The following is a 26,820-nucleotide window of genomic DNA, read 5'->3' as shown; positions in this document are numbered from 1 at the left end:
GGTTGTTTTTATTTCTTTACTTACTTATTTTGAGCACTTTCTTACTTTCTGGGACATTGTATCTTTTCATCCATACTTATTTACATTTCTTTAAAAGATTATGACTTTTCAAAATTATCACCAAAATTTATCCCACCTTTAAAACTAATAATTTCTTAATATTATAAAATTAGTATTTAAAAATTCCAGATAGTCTCAAATGATTTTTAATAGTTGATATGTTCAAATCAGGCTCCTATATTTGAGATCCTATATTTGTGTTCAGTGATATATTTTTAAAAAGATTTCTCTTTTAATCCTTTCATCTTCTTGCAATTTATATGTTGAAGTAACTGCAGTTTTTCTCCCATTTGATTTTGTTGGTTGCATCCCCTCTGGCAAGAATCCTCCACAGGTGGTGGTGTGTTCCTCTATTGCATCACATCAGAAGATAGTTAATATCTAGTTGTTTTTCTCTGGGGGATATTAAAATTGATCTAGCAGGTTCAAGTGTTGTCAGCCCCATCATCCATCCACCATAAAGTTTCCCATCAGCTTTTTTTTTTTTTTTGCGAGGAAGATTAGCACTGAGCTAACATCCAATGCCAACCCTCTTTTTGCTGAGGAAGATTGGCCCTGGGCTAAGATCCGTGCCCATTTTCCTCCACTTTACATGGGACGCCGCCAAAGCATGGCTTGACAAGCAGTGCATCGGTGTGCGCCCGTGATCTGAACCCGAGAACCCCGGGCCACTGAAGCAGAGTGCGAGCACTTAACCGCTGCGCCACTGGGCTGGCCCTCCCATCAGCTTTTCATCCAATGATTTTAGACTCACTGATGATCATTACCTAGATCCATTATTCCATTATTTTGCAAAATAGTGATAGTCTTTTTTCTGCATTTATTATCTGGAATTCTATAAAGAACTTTCCCACATCAACTATATGGTTGAGATTCAGTTTGTAACAGGAAAGGTGGAATGCTTGATTCTTTTATCAGATTTCAGAATGTGATGATTCCTTGGCATCCTCCAAAGGTTGACCAATGACGTTTTAAAAAATCAACACACTTGTTGATTTTTAACATAGTAGATATGTTTCAATCAATTGCTATTATTTTTGAATGCTAAAATTGTCCCATCTTTGACCAATGGGAGCACCTTCAAACTGGCTCCTTAGTCTTTTTGACACAACTCTTATTATCTTTGCTTTCTTCTTTGCTTTCTGGTACAAGCAACATGTCCTAGGCTTCCTTGTACATTTCTTGCCCCACCCAGACTTAGAATCAGCCCTTGAGCTCCAAGAGGAGCCCAGGTGACTTTTAGTGGGAAATTATAGATAGAGATGATTGTCTAGAGAATAGGGGTGTGGCACTGAGTTGATCACTGTTCTAGGCCTTTTCAGTGGACAGACTTTTTTTAATTAAAAAAATGCACCATGGGTTCATACTGATATTTCTAATTTCAAATTGCAGTTTTTACTTAATTTGATTTTAGATTTGTATTTCCTTTCTCCAATACCAAAAATCTTGGTTCCCAAAGACATAATTACTTACATCCTTTTACTAATATATATTTCAGAAATAACAATATGAATATTATTACTGACAATAATGAGTATTGAAAAAAGTTTCAAGTTTCTTTGATTTTTTTTTTTTCCCTTTGGAATAACATATCTCACTACGATTGTTTGGTCGATTTACTGGTTTCAAGTCAAATCATTTCTTTACTGTGACAGACACTTGAACTGCAAAGTGTGTTTTAATGCAGTATCTTCATTTAAGGAAGGAGGTGCCATTTCCTGTTAAAAAGGAAAGAGGAACAGTTACACAATGTTGTATTTTTTTAACTTTTTTTTTTGCCAGCAGTTAGTATCAAAGAAGTTTAACAGAACGGTAATAAGTTTTCTTTTACAAACTCTTGCATTGCTGACTCGTCAGAATTAACTGTTTTCACTCATGAGTTGTGCATAAGAAGTCCTACACCAAAGAACATCACTTCACCGGACAGAGTAGGTTTGCAGAACCTCCACAGACTGAAACTGCTCTCCTTACCTCTCTGGACTGGATTAGGCAACTGTATTCATTACGCCCCCCCACCCCCATACACTTTTTCTTGCTAATTATTGAGAGCTCCTGCGTGTCACACCCCACGCTGCGTGCTGGGTACCCAGCCGGGAGAGGACACTTCCCGCGCTCCAGGCGCTCACAGTCCGGTGCCGGAGACTAACGCAGCAACGCTTTATTATTAAACAGTGGCAGGAGGTGCCACGCGGTGGACACGAACGCGGTGCTATGGAAACCGCCAGAGTTTCTCCCAGGGATAAATTGTCAGGCGGGCAGGTAGGCTGCTCCTGCTGACTCCGCCCACGTCAGGGGCAAGGTTTGAGTTTTAGAGCTGAGAAGTCACAATTTCGAATTCTTTTATTGCTTTATGCCTATGACTAATATGAGGAAAGGCCAAAGGGCGAGGAGTGATTATATCCAATGAGCCCGTCCTACGGAAAGAAAGAACCTGCTTGGGTCAGGGAGGGGCAGGAGAGGCAGGACAGGACTGTGGGCTGGAGAGCCACCTCGCCAGGTCAGGCAGGGCGTGGGTGCCAGCGAGTCTCGGCGCCGGGCTGGGAGCTCCGGCGGCCGGAGGCGGGGCTGCGCCGGCCCCGGCCACTGCAGACAGGTTACTCTGGCTCCAAGGTGCGTCGCGTCACACCGCCCTCGCCGCGCTGATTGGCTCCTCCTGGGAGCCCCGCCCCCTCAGCTGTAGCGGGGCTAGCTTTAGCGTTGCCGCCATCTTTGTTGATGTGTCAGCTCCGCGGGGCTTTTGGGAAGCCGCGACCGAGCGAGCGCGGTGTCCGCCCTGTTCCCCACCGCTGCGCCCCACACCTCCTGATCTTCTGGACCCCGCTATGGCGAAGTTGTCCCCTGAGGCGGAGCTTCAGCGGCCTCGTTAGGGCTGCGGCCTGAGGCTCGGAGAAGTGGGGTGAGTGCCCGAGGGGCGCCTGGGGCGGAGCAGGGAGTCGCGGTGGCGGCGCGGGGGGGCTCCCCCTCCCGCGCGTCTGCAGGACCCGCGGCGGCTCCCCGCCTGGCTTCTCTCGGGGGCGATGCGGGGAGGGAGCGCTGGGGGACGGAGTCCCTTCCTCTGCCTGCCTCCCTCCCTCGGACCCGGGCCGCCAGGGGAGGAGGCGGCCGAGAGGAGTCGGCGGGGGTCGTGGGGGCCGCGCCTCCTGAGCGGTGCCTAGAAAACGGCCGAATTTGGGCCGGTCGCCTGGTCTCCCTGTATGAGCTGCAGCTAAGCCCCACCTGCTCAGCGATCTCTCGTAGACTCAATCGCCTTTTTCTCTTTTCGTCTCTAAGCTGACTGTGTGTGTTTGATGTTTACTGTTGGTAGCGACTTTTTACCCTCTTCCATGCACTTCCCATCACTGTGATTTTAAGTAACTTAGAAACGATTCTTTGGGATCGTGGATGTGAGAGATACTATTTATGGTTTTTATGTTGCCTTTTGTCTCAAGGCATTTGATAAACCTTGGCTGGTAAGGATGATCTTTCAAATTTGTGTCTCTATCAAGTGTGTAAAATGGTAAAGCCCCTTGTACATATGTCCGCTGGTGGCAAGCCTGGGGAACAGTGGAGGTGTAATTACTGGTCAGCTGTTAACAATTTAATAACTTTAGCTAATATTCACATGTTGATTTTGTTTAGAGGAAAGAGGCCTGGATTTGGAGTCGGAACATCTGGGTTAGAATCTGCCTCTGTCACTTGATAGTGATGGGAATTAGATAGGGTAGTAAAAATATGCCCAAGTACAGTCCCAAGCGTTTTGCACTTTTCTCCGTGTGTGTCGTGTTCCCTTGATGCCCAGCTCCTTTATTTCCTCCAAAATGATAGGCCGGGAGTTTTTCTAAGGAAAATGTGCAGTAAATCAGTGAAGGTGTTTCAAGAGGTGTTCTGGTAGTCCTTCAAAAAAAAAAAAAAAAAAATCTGTTAAGTGTTTAGGTATGCTAGTTGTGGGTGTAGCCTTCCCAGCTATTAACTACACCTTCATGTTGGCAGTGTGGATCTTGTGGGAAAGATTAAGTTTCAAGAGACGTTGATAGTGAACCTGAACTATCTGCTTGTGTATAAAGTGTATTGTTCTCTGTACACCTACTTTTCACTTCTTTATCTATCGTTACACAATTAGGAAAACAGTGATGATTGGCCTAGTTCTTTTTTTTTCTTTTTGGTCTTTCATGTTGTAAATTCAGCGAGGGTATTGTTTTAACTTTTTCAAGATACAAATCTTGTAGTATAAAGAATTAAAAGTTTTTTACATTATAATAGGCAAGCATGTATAATTACTGAAGAATCTACTTGGAAATGCCTGGCTTGTGTTTATAGTGGTTTTATTCTTTTTAAGACCTTGTCTAATTCAGAATACTTGCATATAAATTTAGAGGTTTCTTTAAACAGTGGAGATTCCATAGTGCCTCATCAGTATTTCAGAGTCTTATTTATTGCCAACACAAAGGAGTGGTGTAGCACAGTAACCACTCTTTAACCTTTTAGTTCCTTTGCCTGTAAACGCAAGAGTTGTCCTTTGATGCTATACAATGACAGTATAGCTGATGATGATTGCTTAGTATTTTCCATTTAAAAACATCCGTTTACAGCTACATGCTGACATCATTGGGGTGAGGGTAAAACAGTACTCACTCTTTAGGGAGAGATGATAGGTCGAAGCAGCCTTATTTAGAGATTTAGAAAAATCATCTTTCCCTTTAAGGGCAACTAGTAATCTGCATTAGTTTTACAAATTCATCTAACGGTTTCATGTTAAAATAATAATCCTTAACCTGAAGTTCTGGTTTTTTTTCTTTCAATAAAATTTAGGTTTTTCTTTTATCCCTTATCTCGAGCTTTAAATAACTAAAGCCGATTCCTGAATTTCTCATAAACATGTCACTGGGCTTACAGTATTGCCAATGTCACATTTAGTATTCATTTCAGGGCAACAGTGGGAGCATAGATAATTTCAATTTACACATAACCCTCTAATCTTATCATATTCTTTCAAACTTCTCCTTTGACCTTTATTTCTCAGCTACTGAGATTTAAAAAATCTGTTTGGGCTAAGAAGTAAACAAAAGGAATAATATTGGGAGTGAAGGGGCAATAGACACGAAATGGAAATCAAACTCAGCAAAAGAAAGTATTGGTTGGATTGTGAGTGTATTTGTTTGTCATTAAGATGCATGAACTGATAGTGTGCTGTAGGGATGATTATGTAGTCAGTGCTAATGAGTAATTTAATTTTTTTGTAAACTACATCATACCAAATGAACCAAGCCCAGGCCAAAGGTGGTTTCAAAATGTAAACATTAACCAGAACTCCTTAATATAAGGCAGACGTACAACTTATTTTTAATTGTTTTTTCTTTCTTTCTTTTGTTTTTTTTTTAGTTGTTAGCCTTCCGTTTTTGTGTGTGTGTGTGTGTGTGTGTGTGTGAGGAAGGTTAGCCCTGAGCTAACATCTGTTGCCAATCCTGCTCTTTTTGCTGAGGAAGATTGGCCCTGAGCTAACATCCATACTGATGAACTAAAGGCTACTTTTAAAATTTAGTGATATGTTTCATGTGAAGGAAACTCAATGTATTAAGTTAAATTTTACCCAAAAGCTTAAGTAGAATTTGACTACTTTACAAAATTTTTCTTCCTTTTGTTGGAACAAATCTAGAGTTCTTTTAAAGAGCCAGCTCAGTCTTTAATCTTTTAAACGTAGAATTTGATTTGCATAAATTCACCTTACTTGAACTTCAGTGTAAGATATTTTTATTATATGCAACAAGGTTTTCGTGTTTCTTTCACAGGTTCTTTTCTATTATTTTATTCTATTTTTAAAACTTTATCCAGGAAAGTGTTTGTGTTTTAAAGTTAATATCTATCAAAAATCAGTTACTTGGGAGTTGTGACCAGATTGTGTTGGACAATGGGTGCTTTTTTGATTTAATTCATTCCTTCTGACTTTAATTGCCATATCAGAACCTTGTTAGAACTGATCAGAAAGATAAGTTGTTCTTTTGTTTATGCTGCTTTCAAAGTGTTTTTGGGGAATATGGTAAAAAACTTTTGGATGTACTTATTTTTCCTTCAAAGGACAGTAAACCATTATATTGAAGAACAAGAGTGCTCTCACAGGCTCAACTTGCTTATCTTAACGGACGTTATTTGAGAAGTATACAGCTGGTATTATTTGAGATTCAAATGGTACAGTTTGTAATTTAAAAATTTGTAGTTTATTGTAAATAATATCTATGCTGAACTGAGTCAGATTTTTCTTTTGGACTTAAACCACTTAGGCATATCCTATATAGCTTCTGATGGAACACTGACAGACCTTCAAATTAAAATACCGTAAACACAAGGAGTAAAAGGTTTAACGTCGAGCTATTATATATTGGTCCACCGCCCTGGAATATAAATTCCATTAGGGGTGTTTGTGTCTTTCACTGCCCTGTTCCCAACACGTGGAACAGTGCCTGCACGTAAGACACGCTCAGTACGTGTTTGGGGAGTGAATTAATATCTAGTTTGGAAATGTATTTCTGACTTGGTACTTTTGTATGAGGCTTGTTTGTTTGATAACCTTTTACCAAATATCTGTGGATTAGATTCATTTGTATCTGCAGTTTATTGAATAAGCTTGTTTGTTGTTGTTGTTTATACTGCTAATTACTGAGAAAACAAGAAATAGTACTAAAAGCTGTTAAAGACAATGTTTTCATTTATGTGGCTTTTGTATGGAAATTATTTTGTAGAAATGTGAGCGCTTTCGTTAAGAAATACAGTCCAAGGTGGATGATGGTTGGCTTTAAGGCAAATAAAAAATGTTTCTTGACCAGTTGCCTGCAGCTGATGAGCTCCAGTAAGAGCGAAACCAGTTCTCACTCCACTGAAACAATTGTGGAATGTGAATTGGTCCTGTAGTACTGTGTCAGAAACAACTCTGAAAAAAAAGTGCTTGAATTAAGAGGAATTTTGTGACTGTGCTAAGTTTTAAATACTGTATTTTCCCCTAATGAGTAAGAGTTGCTAAAAAGTCAAGTAAGCTGTGTTATTTTTCACTTCAAAAAAGCAACAGATATTTTAATCTATAATTGTAATCACTGTGTCTGTATATATGAGTGTGACTTTGATTTGTACAAGCACTTAGTAATTAAAAATCTTGTAAACAAATGTCTAGTTTTACATCCACCCTCTTTAATCTACTCCTAGGCTATTCCATCCGCAGTAGCTTTGATGACAACGCCCCCTTCAACCTGCCCCAAGAAGAAACTTGGATAGCAACCAAATTGGCCTACATCAGCCTTGTCAGCTGGAGGCCCACAAGAGGACTCAGCTGACTGTTTTTTCCCCTGGTTAATTGTGGGCATAATCAAGCTCATGGTGACCCTCCTCCCCCCCGAGATTCTTGTACGGTTATTTAATCTTCAGTGATGGCTTTGTGACATACATACACATAGCTCTTCATTAACCCCTCTCCTTTTCCTTTTTTTTTTTTAAATGTGTTTTTGTTTGTTTGCTTTTGTGAGGAAGATTAGCCCTGAGTTAATATCCGATGCCAATCCTCCTCTTTTTTGCCAAAGAAGATTGGCCCTGGGCTAACATCCATGCTCATCTCCCTCTCCTTTATATGGGACTCTGCCACAGCGTGGCCTGACAAGCGGTGCGTCAGTGCACGCCCAGGATCCAAACCTCCGAACCCTGGGCCGCTGAAGCGGAGCTCGAGCACTTAACCGCTACGACACCGGGCAGGCCCCCCGTCTCCTTTTCCTTTTGCTTCCAGTCAGTATTCATTTGAGCATCAAAAAACTAAGTTTACGAGCTGAGTGGTTATCAGATGCCAATTTATATGAAGACTTTTTCAGAGGTCATGGGCATATTACTGAGCAACAGTGTAGAAAGTACTTGTCTTTTGAGGTTAAACAAGCCCTCTTTAATTCACAAGAGGATAATATGTAAAACAGTCTAAGCTGAGGTAATTATAAAAACAGTTTGTTTTTTTTTTTACCTAGATGAATATCCACCAGAATGAGACAAATTTTTTGTTGTTCTGCACTGTCTTGCACATTGCAAGTCTTCTTACAACCTGGTTTCCACCTTAAATGCTGTTCACTCCCCCAGATCCTGTGTAAACCCAGTGGGTCCCACCCTTATGGAGAACCACTGAATAGCATTTGCAAGAATGAGTGTAAATGTAGTAGAGAATATATTTGTTAGATTTATTTATCTATTTATTATTACCATTATATGCTTGAGATTTAAGGAGTTTGATTCAGTTGAAAGTGAGTTCCTCTTTGCAAGTACAGAGATCATTTAAAAGGCTGAAGACTGCCTTTTCAGAAAGGTCATGAGGAAGGCTGTGACTGTGTGCTTGATGGGTATAAATGCAGTATGTTTTCATTTACATGAGAGATTATTTTTGTACTTGGGATGAAGGAAAATTTGGAGGAAGATGTGTTGTTAGAATCAGTTTTTAAATATAATTAGGCTCTAGATAGGCTAAAGGGAAGGACATTCTAGATGGGAGCAAAGCCATGGAAATGTTAATGTGCAAATTGTTTGGAGGAATCTTGAGTAGACTGGTCAGGGCCTGGTAGAGTATAGTGAAGTACTGGGATTTTAGGAATGTGTTGAGAGATAAGATTGGAAAAGTAGTACAGCTGGTTTACTGAGGGATCACAACTCTGAGGTATAAACTTGAAATGGTTTTATTTTTTCGTTAAAGGATCTCCAATTATACTGTGTAAAACGCCTCCATCCCCTCCACTTCCCTCTGAAGTGCAGTCCCTTAATAACGTCTTGGTTTGATGTCATAACTTTTCAGCTACTTTTGATTACTAGAGAAAATTTACTTCAGAAATTAAGAAAGGTTTCAGTCATTTAAAAAACAAAAACAAGCAACAAAAAACGTTAACCACAAACTTATTTTTCTCCCTGAAGAAAGGTTGAAGCTGTTAGTTCCCAGCTGCTTGGATTAAAGAAGAGGAGGTGTAATTTGTCTCTAAAATATATTCCCTCTCCTTTCTCTAGCTAGCCCTTTTGGAGTTGGGGGAAGAAGACCAGCCAGTGGAGGCAGAGTTGTCAACTCCTGAACCTCTCAAGAGGGAAGAGATAGTCCTGGCCTCACTCTGATTCATCTGGTTGCATTTGATGGTGGTCTCTGTGGAGGTGGTATGTGTGGATTTTTTAGGGGCAGTGTTGTAGATCTCTAGCCCCTTCTGCCATTGAGGACTCACTTCATAGGGTAGCTCCTCTGCCCCTGTGGCAGATCCAGTGTAGTACATACTTCAGCCTCTTCTCTGGATTGGGTGACACTTGCCTTGGTGCTGTCTCAGGTCATCTGCCCTTCCATTAACCTCTTTGCTCCTTCACTTGGAGTTGGAGGAAGGAGAATAGGAAGGAGGAATGAAGTGAGATTGAGAAACCAACAATTCACGTGTTCCAGGTGTGAAGTGGTCTGGCCTGGGTTGAGTTGCAGGTAGGGACAGTGACAGTAGGAGAGAGTATAATTGCAAGAGACATAAAATTGGTAAAAGAATATGAGGGCAAAGGAAAGGAAAGAGTCATGTCTAAGAAAAATGATACCATTGACAGAAAAGATTAGGGGTATACAATTACAGGAGCTATAATTATGATTTTGGATTTAGCCATCTTGAGTTTGAGGTTATGGTGGAACATCCATTGGAAATGCCTATATTCAGGTGGAGATTTTAATATAGATATGGAGATAGAATGATGGTGAAGAGATAATTCATTATCTGTAATTCAAGGACACAGGACTGAAAATAATTAATGTGGACATCAACTATGAGTTGTTGGTTCAAGTTATCAAAGTTGATGAATTCTAAGAAAGTCAAGTTGAGGACTGAACCCTGGGGAATATGAAAGTTGGATGAAAGGATAATAACCAATATTTGCTTAGTGCTTTTCTGTTGACAAAGTATGGCATACAGACAAGAGCCATAAAGTTCTCAAGTGATAAAATTTCTTCTCACTTGCTCTTATCTATGCTGGAAAGTCACAATGCCTTTATAGACTTATTCTCTTTTAAATAGGTTCTTTATATGCTGCCCATTATATTTTGGTCAGCTCTGAGTTCAACTTCAGTTGATGTAGTGTTGACTAGTTGTGATATTTAAAACTACTTCCTTTATTAGGTTTTAGATTGATTTCTAAATTAAGATTTCAAATTTAGCAGCAACAAATTTACAAGTTATATCTTAAAGTGAGTCTTTGGGGTAGGTAATATAGATGGCTAATGCCCCTGTTTGAGAATTGTTTTACTTTATCTTAGATTTTGGAATAAAGCATACTTATGAGGCCTTTTATTACCTTACTGCATTTATTTGTATTGTCTAAAGCAAGCCTTTAATAGTACTAGTGTGGGCTTTGTCTTAGTTATATATATGCAGCAAGATAATAATGATAATTTCTGTTTGGTTGTTTGGAAATATATTATACAGATAGGTAATGTATAGTAGTAAGGCCAATGTCTATATTAGTTAATGCCCCAGAGGGCAGTTTAGACTAAAAGACAGGATATTTAACAAACAAGCTGGTCATCTTTTCCTTTCTTAGAATTATTCTTCCTATTTTCTGCCTTCCTAGAATAATGTTTCTCAAATACTAGTTTTATCGTATCACTTGTGTGCTTTAATTAGGCATATATATGAGAACCTACTATCTGCTAGAAACTCTATAGTATAATCAAGTATACAAGTCTATCATGATTTATTGTCCGTTAACAAAATTTACTCCTGCACATCATTCTGAGGATTCTACTTGACCATCTTCTCTTACCTTTTTTCACCATCCTCCGACCAACACCTCCATCACATGACTGAAACACGTATCTTTCTGTTAATTCAAAAATTTAATCTTCCTGTTTTGTTTTTCGTAAGTACACCTTCCGTTGGGAATTCTTTCTTTCCTAGTTTCTGTTAAAACTATGATCCGCCCACTTTTTTATCTAACCTCATATGACTGGTAACTCATCTACCTTATATGTGCTTTGTTGACATTTGACCAAAGAAGTTGACAGTTCTTTTTCATCAAGATTCCTGGATATTTTATATGTATCTGTCTCAGGATAATTTTTGGTGTTGACTAATTTTCAGAAAATAGCTAGAATAGTAACCCTCATAAACAGTAACCCTCTAATGTTGTTGAATTAGTTTTATATATGTTTCTTTTATGACCTAAGTAGTGCATATGGGTTCCCTTAGAGTTGCACTGAACATTGTTTATTCTTGATGAGAATGTTTGGAAATCACCATGGTGCTTCCTGGATTCCTGCCTGGATGAAAAAGGGATTCCTGTCAGGGATCCTTTACACCCTGACTTTTTTCAACTCAGCTTTAGGTGTCTGGGCTTTAGGTAGCTGTGTTTTGTTATTTTTTGGTTTTCCTTCTCAGTAAATTTTTATCATTGTTAATGTGCATTGTTGTGTTATCTTGGTTTGTAATTTCTCTCCTAGTGTTTTCGTTGCTGTCTTATTTCCTCAACATTTTTCTAGTATTGTTTCATACCCAACATCTTTTTTTTTTTAAATAATTTTATTTATTTATTTTTTCCCCCAAAGCCCCAGTAGATAGTTGTATGTCATAGCTGCACATCCTTCTAGTTGCTGTATGTGGGACGCGGCCTCAGCATCGCCGGAGAAGCGGTGTGTCGGTGCGCGCCCGGGATCCAAACCCGGGCCGCCAGCAGCGGAGCGCGCGCACTTAACCGCTAAGCCGCGGCGCCGGCCCCATACCCATCATCTTTTGGGGGTGATTGGGGAATGCCAAACTGCGGCTGAAATGAAGTTATATGACTGAAGTAAAGGAGCAAAGAGAATGACACTTTGTAACACCTTACTGGTTGTGGCACACTTGAATTGGCTGTTCTGGTTTTTTTGTTTGTTTGGTTTTCCCTCAAGGAAAAGCTTTTAAAAGGATTATCAGTGGTAAAATTTGTGGCCTTAGTTATTTTACATCATGGATTGTGTGCAAATGTATCTGGGGTCTTGGTTTAAAAAAATATTTTTTAATTTTGATGTTTTGATTTTCTTAGATGTAAAACGAAGATCAGTAAGAGATTTGAAGAAATGCAGAGTGAATTGGTGCCAGTCAGCATGTCAGAGACAGAGCACGTAGCCTCCATTTCCTGTGATAAAAATATTGGGAAAACATCTGAAGTAAAGGAAGACTCATGCAACTTGTTTTCTGGTGATGAAAGCAACAGCCTAGAAAATGAGTCCAAACTGTTGTCATTAAACTTTGATAAAACTTTATGTCAGCCCAATGAATACGATAATCAAATTGAAGCACAGGAAAATTATATTCCAGATCATGTTGGAGATGAGGATTCTTGTGCTCAAACAGACACATACACTGAAAATTCTGAACAAATAGCTAATTTTCCTGGCGGAGATTTTACAAAGCAGGTTTCAAAAACAAATGAAACAGAACAGACAGTAATACAAATATTGGAGGAATTAAAGTCATCTACATTTACAGAAGCAGCTAATCAAAAGACTTATTCAGAAAGTCCCTATGATACAGACTGCACCAAGAAACTTATTTCAAAAATAAAGAATGTTTCAACATCAGAGGATTTGTTGGAAGAGATAGAATCTGAGCTCTTATCTACAGAGTTTGCAGAAGAACACCGAGTACCAAATGGAATGAATAAGGGAGAACATGCATTAGTTATCTTTGAAAAGTGTGTGCAAGATAAGTATTTGCAGCAGGAACACACCATAAAGAAGTAAGTTTTTATATTTTGAGGGTTTTTTTCCCCACAGGAATTAAAGATTGAATTTTTTGAAGGAGGATATCGTTTTGTCCACTTTTAATTCCACAATAGAGCCGTGTACATAGTAGTTGATCAGCAAATATGTATTTACTGAATAATTGAGCAAATGTCAAATTTGTCTAGTTATTTAATATGTCTAAAAGAATAAATCTTTAATTAAACAGAGTAAGTTCATGAAAGATCTAGAAAATATTTATAAAGACAATTCAAATTTTTCAGTTTTGAAAGAACATAGAGCGTAATATCGTCAAAACTGAGAGGAATTCAAAAGGAAATGAGAAATCATAAAATTCCAAAAAATTTTCTTAGAATCCCCATTGTGAATTTATTAGTTAAAAAAATGAGAGGGCCAGCCCTGCTGGCCTACTGGTTCAGTTCAGCTTGCTCTGCTTCAGTGGCCCAGGTTCAGTTCCTAGGTGCGGACCTACACCACTCATCTGTGGCCATGCTGTGGCAGCGGCTCACATACAAAAAGAGGAAGATTGGCTGTGAATGTTAGCTCGGGGGGAATCTTCCTCAGCAAAAAAAATTTTTGGATTTAGAGAAAAGAAGAATTATCATTCGGTAAATAAGAACATAGTTGGATTTGTGGAGTTAATTTCTTTTTTTTTTTTTTTTTTTTTTTTTTAAAGATTTTATTTATTTACTTTTCCCCCCAAAGCCCCAGTAGATAGTTGTATGTCACAGCTGCACATCCTTCCAGTTGCTGTACGTGGGACGCGGCCTCAGCATGGCCGGAGAAGCAGCGCGTCGGTGCGAGCCCGGGATCCGAACCCGGGTCGCCAGCAGTGGAGCGCGCTCACCTAACCACCAAGCCACGGGGCCGGCCCTGTGGAGTTAATTTCTATTTTATCTTTTCTTATATCACCCTGTATTTTTATTCTAGATTTATATAAGTGATGCATATGTTTAGGTACTCTATTTTATAACCTTTAAGAAAGGAAAATAAAACATGCTAGCCGTCATTAAACTACAGACTGATTCTCTTTTTAAAAAATGATAATTAAAAAAAATTTTTGGAATAGGAGGTGTGTGTGGTGGATAAAGGGGAAGAGGAAGTCTACATATCAGAGGAGGATGACAGAAAATATACCATAATCCAAACATTGCTGGATGTGTCATTGACTTTTAATGATCCCCTTGCTTCTAGTCTTTACTCTTCCAGATTATCTTGTTCAGCGATCAGTCTTCCCCAAACCAGCTCACCCTTCACTGGTTTATCTAATGAACTTTAATCTCTTAGTATCCAGAGCCCTTCTTTTTTTCTATTTTTATTTTTATTTTAAATTGTGACAAAATACACACGACATAAAATTTACCATCTGAACCATTTTTAAGTGTACAATTTGGTGGTGTTAAGTATATTTACATTGTTTTGCAACCAATCTGCTTAGCTTTTTCATCTTGCAAATCTAAAACTCTGTACTCATTAAACAATTCCCCGTTCCCCCTTCTCCCAGCCCCTGACAACCACGATTCTACTTTGTGTTTCTGATTTTGACTACTCTTGATACTTCATATAAATGAAATCATACAGTATTTACCTTTTTGTGACTGGTTTATTTCACTTAGCAGATGTCCTCAGGGTTCATCCATGTTGTAGCATGTGTCAGAATTTCTTTCCTTTTTTTTTTTATGAGGAAGATTAGCCCTAAGCTAACATCTGTTGCCAATCCTCCTCTTTTTTTTGCTGAGGAAGATTGGCCCTGGGATAACATCCGTGCTCACCTTCCTCTAGTTTATATGTGGGACGCCTGCCGCAGCATGGCTTGATAAGCAGTGCATAGGTCCACACCTGGGAGCCGAACCTGTGAACCCCGGGCCATGGAAGTGGAGCGTGTGAACTTAACCACTACGCCACCGGGCTGGCCCTCAAGAATTTCTTTCCTTTTTAAGGCTGAATAATATTCTGTTGTATGTATATACCACATTTTGTTTATCCATTCATCCATCAATGGACATTTGGGTTGCTTTCACCTTTTGCCTATTGTGAATAATGCTACTGTGAACATGAGTGGACAAATATCTCTTGAGATTCCAAGGCCCTTTTTAATACTACCCCCAAACTGATGGCTTCTATTCCTACTCATACCCTTACTGGAATGCTACAATTATGAATAAACTATATGATTTTGTACTTGAACCATTAGTTCTTCTGACATCTTGCTTTTTAGGGTAATTTCCTAGTTTTCCTGCTATTTGTACCTTTCCTTGAGACCTTCCCTTTGAGATTATCCCCGATGCTTCTTTCCACTTTCCTTAGATCTGGACTCTTACCACTTTCCTGCCTCTTGTAAATCATAAGGTGTTACACATTTAATAATAATAGCAGCAAACACTTATATGCTGTTAGTTATGTGCCTGGCACTTTACATATATTAACTCATGGAATCCTGACAACAACCATGTGTGGTGTGAATTATTATTATTCCCGTTTTACAGATGAAGTACCTGAGGCCCAGAGGGATTAACTTGCTTAAGGTCACATGCTGGTAAATGGCAAAGTTAAAATCTGAACCTTGTTAGTCTGGCTTCAGAGGATTTTTAATGTGGTTATCTGAAATGAATTAGTTACAAGTTGTTAAATTTATCTAAAAATATTAAGCATACAGTAGAAAATTAATTATTAATTCCTCTTTTTTGCTCCATGTTGTCAGGACAGTGGCAGCGTGGTAGACTAGGGTAAGCATAGTCCTGGGCAGAAGCTCAGAGTTGGAAGATTCCCACTGCCACTAGCAAGCTCTGTTTCGTTGGCCAAATCAACCTTTCTGAGTCAAAGAATTTTCATCTGTCTGAGGGGGACGATACTTACCTGATGGGATTGTTTTGTGGACATTAAGGCATTATAAAAATGTCAGTTATTATCATTTTAAATCTAAGTTAATCTTTTGTTATACACATAATGTTTTTAATTCCAAATAAATGCTTTGTGACTCAGGTTAGGTCTAAAACAACTAATTTTTTTCTTTTGCTTTCATTTAATTTTCTATAAAGAAAACTACCATTTAGTTCCTGTGGCTTAAATTTTCATGAATGCATCTATTTCCAAATGTTTTTGTTTAGACATCCGTTTCCCTATTTTCTAACATCAATATTATTGTCCAAGGTCCCGACTAGAATTCTTAATTAGGAATAGTTATTTGTGTATAGGGTGTGCTTTTTGGCTTCTAAGAATAACAGTTTGAGGGCTTGCTGTTCTTTGCTTCTGCCTTCCTAAACTGTTTACTTGTGAACTGTAGCCAGGATTCTTGTGTTTAAGGTAGTCCTCTGCAACAAATTGAGTTATACACCTTAATCACATAATCTAAGTTAAACCACTGTGCCAGAAAAGGCTTAAGTAAACTCGCATGCTACATTTTTCTCTTTCCCAAACATTTGCATAACTTGCTTCTTCACTGCATTCCTGTGCTCCTCCGAGAAGCCTACCCTGGCTGCCTTATCTAAAATCACAGCTCAAGTCACTCCCTCTGTCCTCTTTCCCTCTTTTAGTTTTCTCAATAGGACTTAGTCACTACCTGACATTTTATTATATATATTTGTTGTTTATTTTAGATTTCTCCCTTAGAATGTAAGATTCATGAGGGCAGGGACAGTTTGCTGACGTACTCCCAACATATAGAATAGTATAGGTACATAGTAGGTACCCAGTAAGCATTTGTTGAGTGAATGAGGGATCTTCAAAGTAGAAGATGGAAAGGCCTGGGCTATGAAGTTAGACCAGGGTCCAAATTTCAGTTCAACCACTTACTAGTTGTATGACCTGGAACAAGTTCTAGGCTTCATTTTTTTTTTTTTTTTCAATTCGTAAAACAGATAATAATAATTTCATAGACTTGAATATTAAATGAAATAATGTATGTAAAGCTAAACTTAGTAATTGTGCAATAAATGTTAGGTAATAGCTATTAATAATCCTAAAATGATAGCTGTTAACCTTCTTAAGTATCTTTTTTTATAGTTCTGAGTACTTTGCGGGTAATTTTTAAGGTTTTATTTATATTTTTCTAGTGGACTCAATGAAATTTCTGCTTAAACTTTTATTTTACATTTACTACTCTTTTATAACTATTAGAATATTATTAAAATATTCTTAAACTCTAAAGCAAGATTTCTGAACTCAGCACTTTTGAGATTTGGGGGCAGATCATTTTTTGTTGCTGGTGGAGCTGTCCTCTGTGTTGTAGGATGTTTAGCAGCCTCGCTGGCCTCCACCTGCTAGAAACCAGGAGCAGCCCCCACCCCTGTTGTGGTGACCAAAAAACGCCTCCAGACAAATGCCTGGAGGGGCAAAGTTGCTCCTGGTTGTGAACTGCTGACCTGAAGGGGTTCAAGTGCTGACGGGATGAAGTGCACAGCTGAGATGCTTGAAGACATAAACTTAAAGAGCGTGCTTTTCTTCCTCTGATTATATTTCACTTGATTTGAAATATACAAATTTCTGGGAAAAAGTTTGCAAAGTATAATCTATCTTTACAAAAGGGCTATTTAGAAATGTTGATTGATGTATCGTAAGTATCTACACCCTAATCTGCAAACAGGTTATATTCCACATCTCCATTTTTCACTATGTTTTACTTATACTGCCCTTTTTATGTTTAGGTTAATTAAAGAAAATAAGAAGCATCAGGAGCTCATCTTAGGCATTTGTTCAGAAAAAGACAATTTAAGAGAAGAACTAAAAAAAAGAACAGAAACAGAGAAGCAGCATATGAACACAATTAAACAGGTAAAAAGACAAACAAAAATCTTTAAAGACTATACTTCAGTTTATAAAATAGTGTAAATATGTTCCTGAAAATCTGTCTATAAATTGGAGTTCTGTAAGTTAAATCGTATTTTAAATACAGAGGATTGCTTGGTATGTAAAGCATTCTCTTTTATGAAGTGGGAGTTGTAGCCTGATTTTTTTTCTTTTATGTAAATTTGTATTTATATATATGTGTGACTATATTCTGCTATATATATAGTAATAGAAATCTGAGAAGAAAAGACGATTTGGTTTGGTAATCAAATAGGCTGTTTTTACCAATTAAGGGAAGAAGCAATATATACCTATAAGTTGATGTCTTGCATTAGAATATTTTTAAGCTCATAGTTGAATATGGTTTCATTCTCAGTATTTTGTGAACTACACTGTGAAGATTGCCTCTCCCACTTAGATTTTATCTGTCTGGCTGGCTTCCCCAGCCTCGCCTTTCCTTTCCTTTCCTTTCTTTCTTTTTTTTTTAATGGACTATGATGTATGGATCAAGAAAGTGAACATTCAGACTGGTGGCAAAACTGAGCTGCTCTTTCTCTTTCTGAGCTGCTTTTCTTCTGTGGACAGGAGTAGAATCATTCTGGCCTTAAAAAGTCTTCCCTTTTGGGCCAGCCCCCGTGGCCTGGTGATGAAGTTTGGCAAGCTCCACATTGGCAGCCTAGGTCCAGTTCCTGGGCACAGACCTACACTACTTTGTTAGCGGCCATGCTGTGCTGGCGGCCCACATACTAAAAAACAGAGAAAGATTGGCACTGATGTTAGTTCAGGGCAAATCCTCCTCAGCAAAAAAAAAAAAAAAAAAAAAAAAAAAAGTCTTCCCTTTTGTCTCACCTTCCCAGAAAGCTATATAATGAAAATAACAGTAAACAATTGGTAATAATATAATAAAAAATTAAACTAAGTTTCACTTACTTGTGCCTTGGTATACTTAATGAACCTTTGCACAGTTGGAAGGTGACTGTGTTTGTAAAATTTTACATATTTAATCTTGATTTTTTTATGGCTGAGGAAGATTGGCCCTGAGCTAACATCCATGCCCACCTTCCTCTACTTTAAATGTGGGATGCCTGCCACAGCATAGCTTGATAAGCAGTGCATAGGTCCGCACCCGGGATCCAGGCCTGCAAATCCCGGGCCACCAAAGTGGAGCGTGCAAACCTAACCACTACGCTACCGGGCCGGCCCCTGTTTAATCCTGATTTTTATGTGCTCTGGGGCCACCAAATGTAAACCGAACTTAGAGTTTTAAAGTTCGAGGGAGCCTTAATATTAGGCTGAATCCATGTTTTGCTAAACAGATCACTGCTAATGACCAGAAACTTCAGACTGAGTAGATGGGAGAGAGCCAGAGCTGTTCCTTTCCCGAGCTTGTTAGTGGTTGTGCCTTTTTTAAAGAGAAAATTGGACTCACCTTTCTTTTGCTGGCCAGTATAACAGGATTTTCTTAATTTTATCTCTAGATCTGCACCATTCAATATGGCAGCCACTAGCCACATATAGCTATTGAGCACTTGAATAGAGGCTAGTCCAAATTAAGAGGTGCTGTAAGCGTAAAATACACACTTAATTTTGAAGACTTAGTACAAGGAAAGGTAAAACAGCTTAATTTGAAATGATATTTTGGATATATTGGGTTTAATAAAACATACTATTTATTTCACCTGTTTCTTTTTGCTTTTTAAAATGTGGCTACTAGAAAATTTAAATTACACCTGTGGCATGTATTTCTATTGGATAGTGTTGCTCTAGATAATTTTGTCATGAGGAAAATTAGTACACGTACTGTAAGCTAACATTTACGTTTTTTTTTAACAGCTTATTGAGATATAATTCCTTACCTACCTTACAGTTCACCCATTTCAAGTGTACACTTCAGTGTTTTTTAGTTGCGCAACGTTTATCACAATTTTAGAACATTTTCTCACTCAAAAGAAAAACCCTATATCCATTAGTAGTCACTCCTCATTTCCCTCCAACCCCTCTCCTCTCCCTTCCCTGAGCCTTAGGGAACAACTAATCTTTCTGTCTCTCTGTATCTGCCTGTTCTAAACATTTCATATAAATGGAATCATACAGCATGTGGCCTTTTGTGTCTGGCTTCTGTCACTTAGCATAATATTTTCAAGGTGTTATTCAAGTCGTAGCGTGTATCAATACTTCATTTCTTTTAATGGCCAAATAATATTCCATTGTATAGATAAACAATGTTTTGTTTATTCTTTCATCAGTTCATGGATATTTGGGTTGTTTCTGTAGTTTGGCCATTATGAATAATGCTGCTATGAATATTCATATACAAGTTTTTGTGTGGACATATGCTTTCATTTCATTTGGGTATATACCTAGGAGTGGAATTGTTGGGTCAAATGATAATTCTATATTTAACTTTTTGAGGAGCTGCCACACTGTTTTCCAAAGTGGCTGTACCATTTTATATTCCTATCAGTAGTGTATGAGAGTTCCGATTTCTCCACATCCTTGCCAACACTTACTATTATTGGACTTCTTGATTATAGCCATCCTCATGGGTTTGAAGTGATATCTTGTGGTTTTGATTTGCATTTTCTTAATGACCAGTGAAGTTGAACATCTTTTCCTATGCTCGTTGGCCGTTTGTATATCTTAAATAGATATTTCTGTGGAAATATCTCAGTCCTCTGCCCATTTTTAAATTTTTTTTATTGTTGAGTTGTGATAGTTCTTTTTATATTCTGTATTCTAAACATTTATCAGATATATGATTTGCAAATATTTTCTCCCATTCTGTGGATTGTGTTTTCACTTTTTTTTTTTTTTTGGTGAGGAAGATTTGCCCTGAGCTGACATCTGTTGCCAGTCTTCCTCTTTTTTTTACTTGAGGAAGGTTAGCCCTGAGCTAACATCTGTGCCAGTCTTCCTCTACTTTATATGTCGGACACCACCGCAGCATGGCTAGTGAGTGGAGTAGGTCTGTGCCCGGAAGTGGAGTGTGCAAAATTTTAACCACTCAGCCATGGAGCCAGGCCCTGTTTTCACTTTCTTGATGGTGTGCTTTGAAGCACAAAAGTTTTAAATTTTGATGATATCCACTTTATTGTTTTTCTTTTACTGCTTGTGCAATTTGTGTCATATGCAAGACTCTATTGCCAAATCTAAGATCATGAAGATTTACACATATGTTTTCCTCTAAGAGTTTTATAATTTGGCTTTTATATTGAGGTCTTGATTCATTTTGAGTTGGTTTTTGTATATGGTATGATGTAAGGGTCCAACTTTATTCTTTTGTATATGGCTATCCAGTTGTCCCCGAACCATTTGTTGAAAAGACTATTCTTCCTTTACTGAATGGACACTCAATTCTGTTTCATTGATCTGTATGTCTGTCATCATGCCAGTACCACACTGTCTTGATTACTGTTGTCTTGTAGTAAGTTTTGAAATTTGAAAGTGAGAATTCTTGAATTTTTTTCTTTTTCAAGATTGTTGGACTATTCTCAGCTCTTTGCGTTTCTATATGGATTTTACTGTCAGCTTGTCATTCAACAGTGAAGCCTGCTGGGTTTCTGTTAGGGATTGCTTTGAATCTATAGATTCATTTGGGGAGTACTGCCATCTTAGTAATAGTAAGTTTTCCAATTCACGAACATGAGATGTCTCTCCATTTATTTAGATCTTTAATTTCTTTCAACAATCTTTTGTAGTTTTTCGAGTGTAAGTTTTGCACTTCTTTTGTTAAATTTATTGCTAGGTAATTTATTCTTTTTGATGCTATTGCAAATGGAATTGTTTTCTTAATTTCATTTTCAGATTGTTAATTACAAGTGTAGAAACAGTTTATTTTTTTATATTATATCCTGTAACCTTGCTGAACTCATTTATTGTAAAAATTTTTTTGTGAATTTCTTAGGATTTCCTATATACAAGATCATATTATCTGCAAACAGAATTTCACTTACTTCTTCCTTTCTAATCTGGGTGCCTTTTATTTCATTTCATGACTGTTTGCCCTGGCTGGATCCTCCAATACAATGTTGAATAAAAGTGGCAAGAGTGTGTATCTTTCTCTTATTCCCGGTCTTAGGTTTTGAGAAAGCCTTCAGTCTTTGACCATTAAGTACAATGTTAGCTGTGGGTTTTTCACAAATGCTCTTTATCAGGTTGAAGAAGTTCCTTTTTATTCCTGATTTGTTGAGTGTTTTTATCATGAAAGTGTGTTGAATTTTATCAAATGCTTTTTCTGCATCTATTGAGATGATTATGTGTTTCTAGTTCTTTTGATACAGTGTATTCCCTTAATTGATTTCCACATGTTAAATCAGCCTAGCCTTACTAGGATGAATCCCTTTTGGTCGTAGTGTATAATTCTTCTTATATATTGCATGATTGGTTTGCTAGTATTTTGTTGAGAATTTTTGCATCTATATTCATAAGAGATATTGGTCTTCTTTTCTTGTGATGTCTTTGTCTGGTTTTTTTGTCAAGGTAGGACTGACCTCATAGAATGAGTTGAAAAGTGTTCCTTCCTTTTTGGGGAGAAGAGTTTGTGAACAATTGGTATTAATTCTTTAAATGTTTGGTAGAATTTACCCATGTGGTCAGCTGGGCCTGAATTTTTCTTTGTACATAGTTTTTTTAAATTTTTTGATTACTAATTCAATCTCTTATAGGTGTATTCAGATTTTCTATTTCTTCTTGAGCCACTTTAGGTAGTTTGTGTCTTTCTAGGAATTTTCCATTTCATCTAAGTTAAATTGTTCGTAGTATTCATTCATAATTCTTTTCATTTCTGTAAGGTCAGTATGTCCCTCTTTCATTTTGATTCTAGTGATCAATCTAGCTTAAAGGTTTATCAATTTTGTTGATCTTTCCAAAGAACCATTTGTTGTTTTGTTGATTTTTGTCTATTTTTCTACTCTCCATTTCATTAATTTCCTCTCTAATCATCATTTTGGCCTTCCTCTTGCTGGCTTTAGGTTTAGTTTGCTCTTCTTTTTCCAATGTCTTAAGATGGAAGTTTAGTTTATTAACTTGAGATCTTTCTTGTTTTTTAATATAGGTGTTTATAGCTATAAATTTCCTTCTAAGCACTGTTTGGATGCATCCCGTAAGTTTTGGTGTGTTGTGTCTTTATTTTCATTCATCTAGTATTTTCTGATTTCTCTTGTGATTTCTCCCATTGGTTATTTAGGTGTTGTTTAATTCTTACATGTTTGTGAATTCTCAAATTTCTTTCTGTGTTAATGGGTTCTGATTTCATTTGCTTATGATTGGAGAAGATAATTTATTAATAATTTCAATATTTTAATTTATTGAGATTTGTTTTATGACCTAACGTATGTTCTATCCTGGAGAATATTCCATCTGTACTTGGTGAGGATGTATATTCTACTGTTGCTGGGTGGAATGTTGTATAGATGTGTTAGATCCAGTTGTTTTATAGTTTTGTTCAAGTCTCCTATTTCCTTGTTAATCTTCTGTCTCGTTCTGTCCATTATTGAAAGTGAAATATTGAAGTCTCCAACTGTTACTGTTCAATTGTCTGTTTCCTCCTTCATTTCTGTAAGTTTTTGCTTCGTGTATTTTGGTATTATGTTATTAGGTGCATGTATATTTATAATTGTCATACATCTCTGCCAGAGTGACCCTTTTATCATTAGGAAATGTCCCTCTTTATCTCTAGTAACATTTTTTATTTTAGTCTATTTTGTCTGATATTGATATAGCCACTCCTACTTTCTTGTGGTTGCTGTTTGCATGATATATCTTTCTCCATTCTTTAACTTTCAGTCTATTTATATCTTTGAATCTAAAGCAACTCTTGTAGAGAGCATAGTTGTTGGATCTTGTTTTTTATTTCAGTCTGACAATCTCTGTGTTTTGATATGATTATTTAATCCACTCGTTTAATGTTATTATTGGCAGTTGGATTTATGTCTACCATTTTTTAGTATTCCGTATGTCTCCTGTCTTTGTTCTCCTATTCTTCTTTTACTGCTTTCTTTTGCACAAGTGACCATGTAACATTTAAATTTCTTTCATGATATTTTCACAATATTTTTTTGAGTTATTTCCTTAGTAATTGTGCCAGAACTTACCATCTATCTTATCAGAATCTGCTTCAGATTTATACTGTCTTAATTCTAATGAAATATAGAAACATTGCTAACGTCTACTTTCGATTTCTATGGTTGAAGTCTATTCATTGCATTCTTTATTTTTGTTTACGTTGTTTGTCTATTTTTGAGGTATTGGTGGCCTGTTTGATATAGCTATAAAAATAATCTAGAAATAATTGTTTTTTTTACAGTTAGAATCAAGAATAGAGGAACTTAATAAAGAAGTTAAAGCTTCCAAAGATAAACTAGTAGCTCAAGACATTGCAGCTAAAAATGCAATTCAGCAATTACACAAAGAGATGGCCCAGCGGATGGAACAGGTATTTTTCAAGTTATTATCATTATTAACTTTCTGATGACTCTTTCTTGTTTATTAACATAAACTAACCCTATTAGACAATTTTGGAATATTAGGAATATTAGGAATAAGTAATTTTATTTATATAAAAATTAACTTTTTTAAAAAATGCTAAAGCAATACATAAATACATGCTAACTACAAGAAAATATTTAATAAATTAAGGAAGTGTATAGAATAAACAAAGTCCCCCTTCATCTATGCTTCTCCCTTCCTGCCCCCAATCCCTTTATATCCCATTCCTTGTTCCATAGCTAATTATTCATATTTTGGTTATGTATCTTGCCACAGATGTATATATGTCACACATGCTTATGTGTATCTATTCATATACGTTTTTCCCCTACTTGATTGGAATCTTACTGTACATCTTTTTTTTTTGTAACCTGCTTTATTTCTCTACTTAATATACCTTGGTAATCTTTTTGAGTCGGTATATATGTTTTTCAAATGAGGTCATTTTAAACAATGCTTTTGTATGATTATTATTGCCTGAACTCCTTAAGGATGAGATCTTAGTCATCTTCATTTCTGTATCCATAACACCCAGCACAGTGCCTAACAATTGGTCCTCACAGTGAATTGAAACAGAGAGGGTTAACTGACTGCTTACAGTGTGAGTGAGATGGATCCAGTCGTTTTATCCTGAAGCTGCTACTGTAGGTGGCTTTCAGGAAGAACTTTAGGAAACAGATTATCTTCAACCTTTATTTCTGTTATTCTTTATAATATACTGACCTTTAGTGTTAGAAATGTGTTATGTATTTAAAACTCATACTATCATTTCTCAAACTTTTTGTACTAATTGGAGGGAAATATAGAGGATAAGACCTAAGAAGTTGTTAGTTTTAGTGGACCCAAGCATAACTTCATTAGAATCACCTAGTAAGCTTTCTTAATTTTTTTGATGAGGAAGATTGGCCCCGAGCTAACATCTGTTGCCAATCCTCCTCTTTTTGCTTGAGGAAGATCGTTGCTGAGCTAATGTCTGTGCCCATCTTGCTCTACTTTATATATGGGAGGCCGTCGCAGTGTGGCTTGATGAGCGGTGTGTAGGTCTGTGCCCAGGATCCGAACCTTCGAACCCCAGGCCGCCGAAGCAGAGAGTGCGAACTTAACCACTATGCCACGGGGCTGGCCCCCTAGTGAGCTTTTTTCAAAAAATATTCTCTGGAGGGCCAGCCCCGTGGCTTAGTGGTTAAGTGCACATACTCTGCTACTGGCGGCCCGGGTTGGGATCCTGGGCTCTCACCGATGCACCGCTTCTCCGGCCATGCTGAGGCCGCGTCCCCTACAGCAACTAGAAGGATGTGCAACTATGACATACAACTATCTACTGGGGCTTTGGGGGAAAAAAGGAGGAGGATTGGCAATAGATGTTAGCTCAGAGCCAGTCTTCCTCAGCAAAAAGAGGAGGATTAGCATGGATGTTAGCTCAGGGCTGATCTTCCTCACAAAAAAAAAAAAAATTCTTTGGAGATTATATTTTAAAATAAAAACAGAGTAACATGCACGATAACAATTCAAACAATAAAAAATAAGTCTTCTTCCAAACCTTTTCTCTCGTTTGCCTCTTCCCAGAGTCAACCACTGATGCCAGTTTCCTGTGTATCCTTCCCAAAATGTTTGTTGTGTAGACAGGCATTTATATATTCCCTTTCTTCCCCCATTCCCCTTTTTTTAACAAATGACATCCTATTACACTCACTATGATGTATCTGTTTCCTCCCTAATGATGAAGAGTGGAGGGGAGGTTAATAATGGTCGCTAACGTGAGTTTTAGCTGTGTGCCAGCCCATGTTCAAACAATGGACAAGCATTAACTTATTTAATATTCACAACAACCCTAAGAGATGGCTATTATTAAGTAGGTTTTGGAGACTGTTCCATTTAATTCTTTATAGATCTGCTTCATTCCTTTTTTCCCCTAACTTTTCCTCTCAACTTTTTAGTTTGAGAATTTTCAGGCCTCTAGAAAAGGTAAAAGAATAATAAAATGAACACTTGTTTACCCTTTACCTAGAGTCACCAAACCTGGTAAGTTTTATTTAGAAATAGATTCCCAGCATGAGTGTGCATGTGTTCATGCACACAAACACAAACACTCTCCAATTTAATTTTCCAGCTTGAGGTTTCTTCATTTCTCTGACCAAATAGGTAGAATGAATTTGAACCTCACACTTACAGGAGGGTGGGGTTATGTTATAAATTCTCTGGGACTTTATAACATGTCCCACTCCTGCCCCTATGGCCTGGTACTGGTAAATGAAGGTTTCAGCCCTTCCTGCTTCCTCTTAGATTTTTTGGCCCTGGGGATTTCTCTGACTTTCTCTTGAGCTCAACTGTACATTAAAAGGATGTTTGTTGTATTTCATCTAAAATTTTTGGTGTTTTGAATGGGGAGGGTTAATCTGCAAGCAGAACTTCTTAGATGGTATCTTAATTTTTAGCTGATTGTTGAATGCTATCAGCATTCTTATTCATGCTTTATCTTCATCCACATCAATGATGAACATCTTAAACTGGTCAAATCCAAAGACTTTTACTGGCTTGTCTTTCTTTATCTATACCATAAATGGACTGACTTTCTATAGAAGCTTAAATAGTAGTCACTATATTATCTTGTTTAATATTCCCAACAATCCTATGAAGGAGTTGCTGCCGTTTTCTGAGGTGGGACATAGAAATGTGAACTTTTAGCACCCAGGTTATTCCTTTGCAACTGACCCACAGATGACTGAGTAACAGGACATTCTGGTGCAGAGTCCCTGCTGCCGTCAAGAGCCTCATAA

The 26,820-nt window shown here is 37.5% G+C and overlaps 1 protein-coding gene across 3 annotated transcripts in view; it reads left to right on the top strand.

Moving 5' to 3' along the window:
* Window positions 1-2,771: 2,771 nt before the first annotated feature.
* Window positions 2,772-26,820, top strand: part of CCDC186 (coiled-coil domain containing 186) — a 50,022-nt gene continuing 25,973 nt past the window's right edge. Inside the window, exons 1-5 of one of the 3 annotated variants that reach the window (XM_087432637.1) lie at window positions 2,772-2,956; window positions 9,049-9,186; window positions 12,073-12,768; window positions 17,416-17,542; window positions 23,862-23,990. In XM_087432637.1, coding sequence (XP_087288763.1) covers window positions 12,107-12,768; window positions 17,416-17,542; window positions 23,862-23,990 — 918 coding nt within the window. In that variant the 5' untranslated portion in view covers window positions 2,772-2,956; window positions 9,049-9,186; window positions 12,073-12,106. Of the gene's footprint in view, window positions 2,957-9,048; window positions 9,190-12,072; window positions 12,769-17,415; window positions 17,543-23,861; window positions 23,991-26,820 lie in introns of all 3 variants that reach the window. The other 2 variants (XM_087432636.1, XM_004428096.3) reach the window with 2 other exon arrangements.

This window comes from Ceratotherium simum, chromosome 6 (assembly GCF_057802395.1).
Source record: "Ceratotherium simum simum isolate JZ-2026a chromosome 6, ASM5780239v1, whole genome shotgun sequence".
NCBI lineage: Eukaryota > Metazoa > Chordata > Mammalia > Perissodactyla > Rhinocerotidae > Ceratotherium > Ceratotherium simum.
Note: the sequence above shows the minus strand (reverse complement) of the source record. Positions and strands in the feature narration are given on the sequence as shown.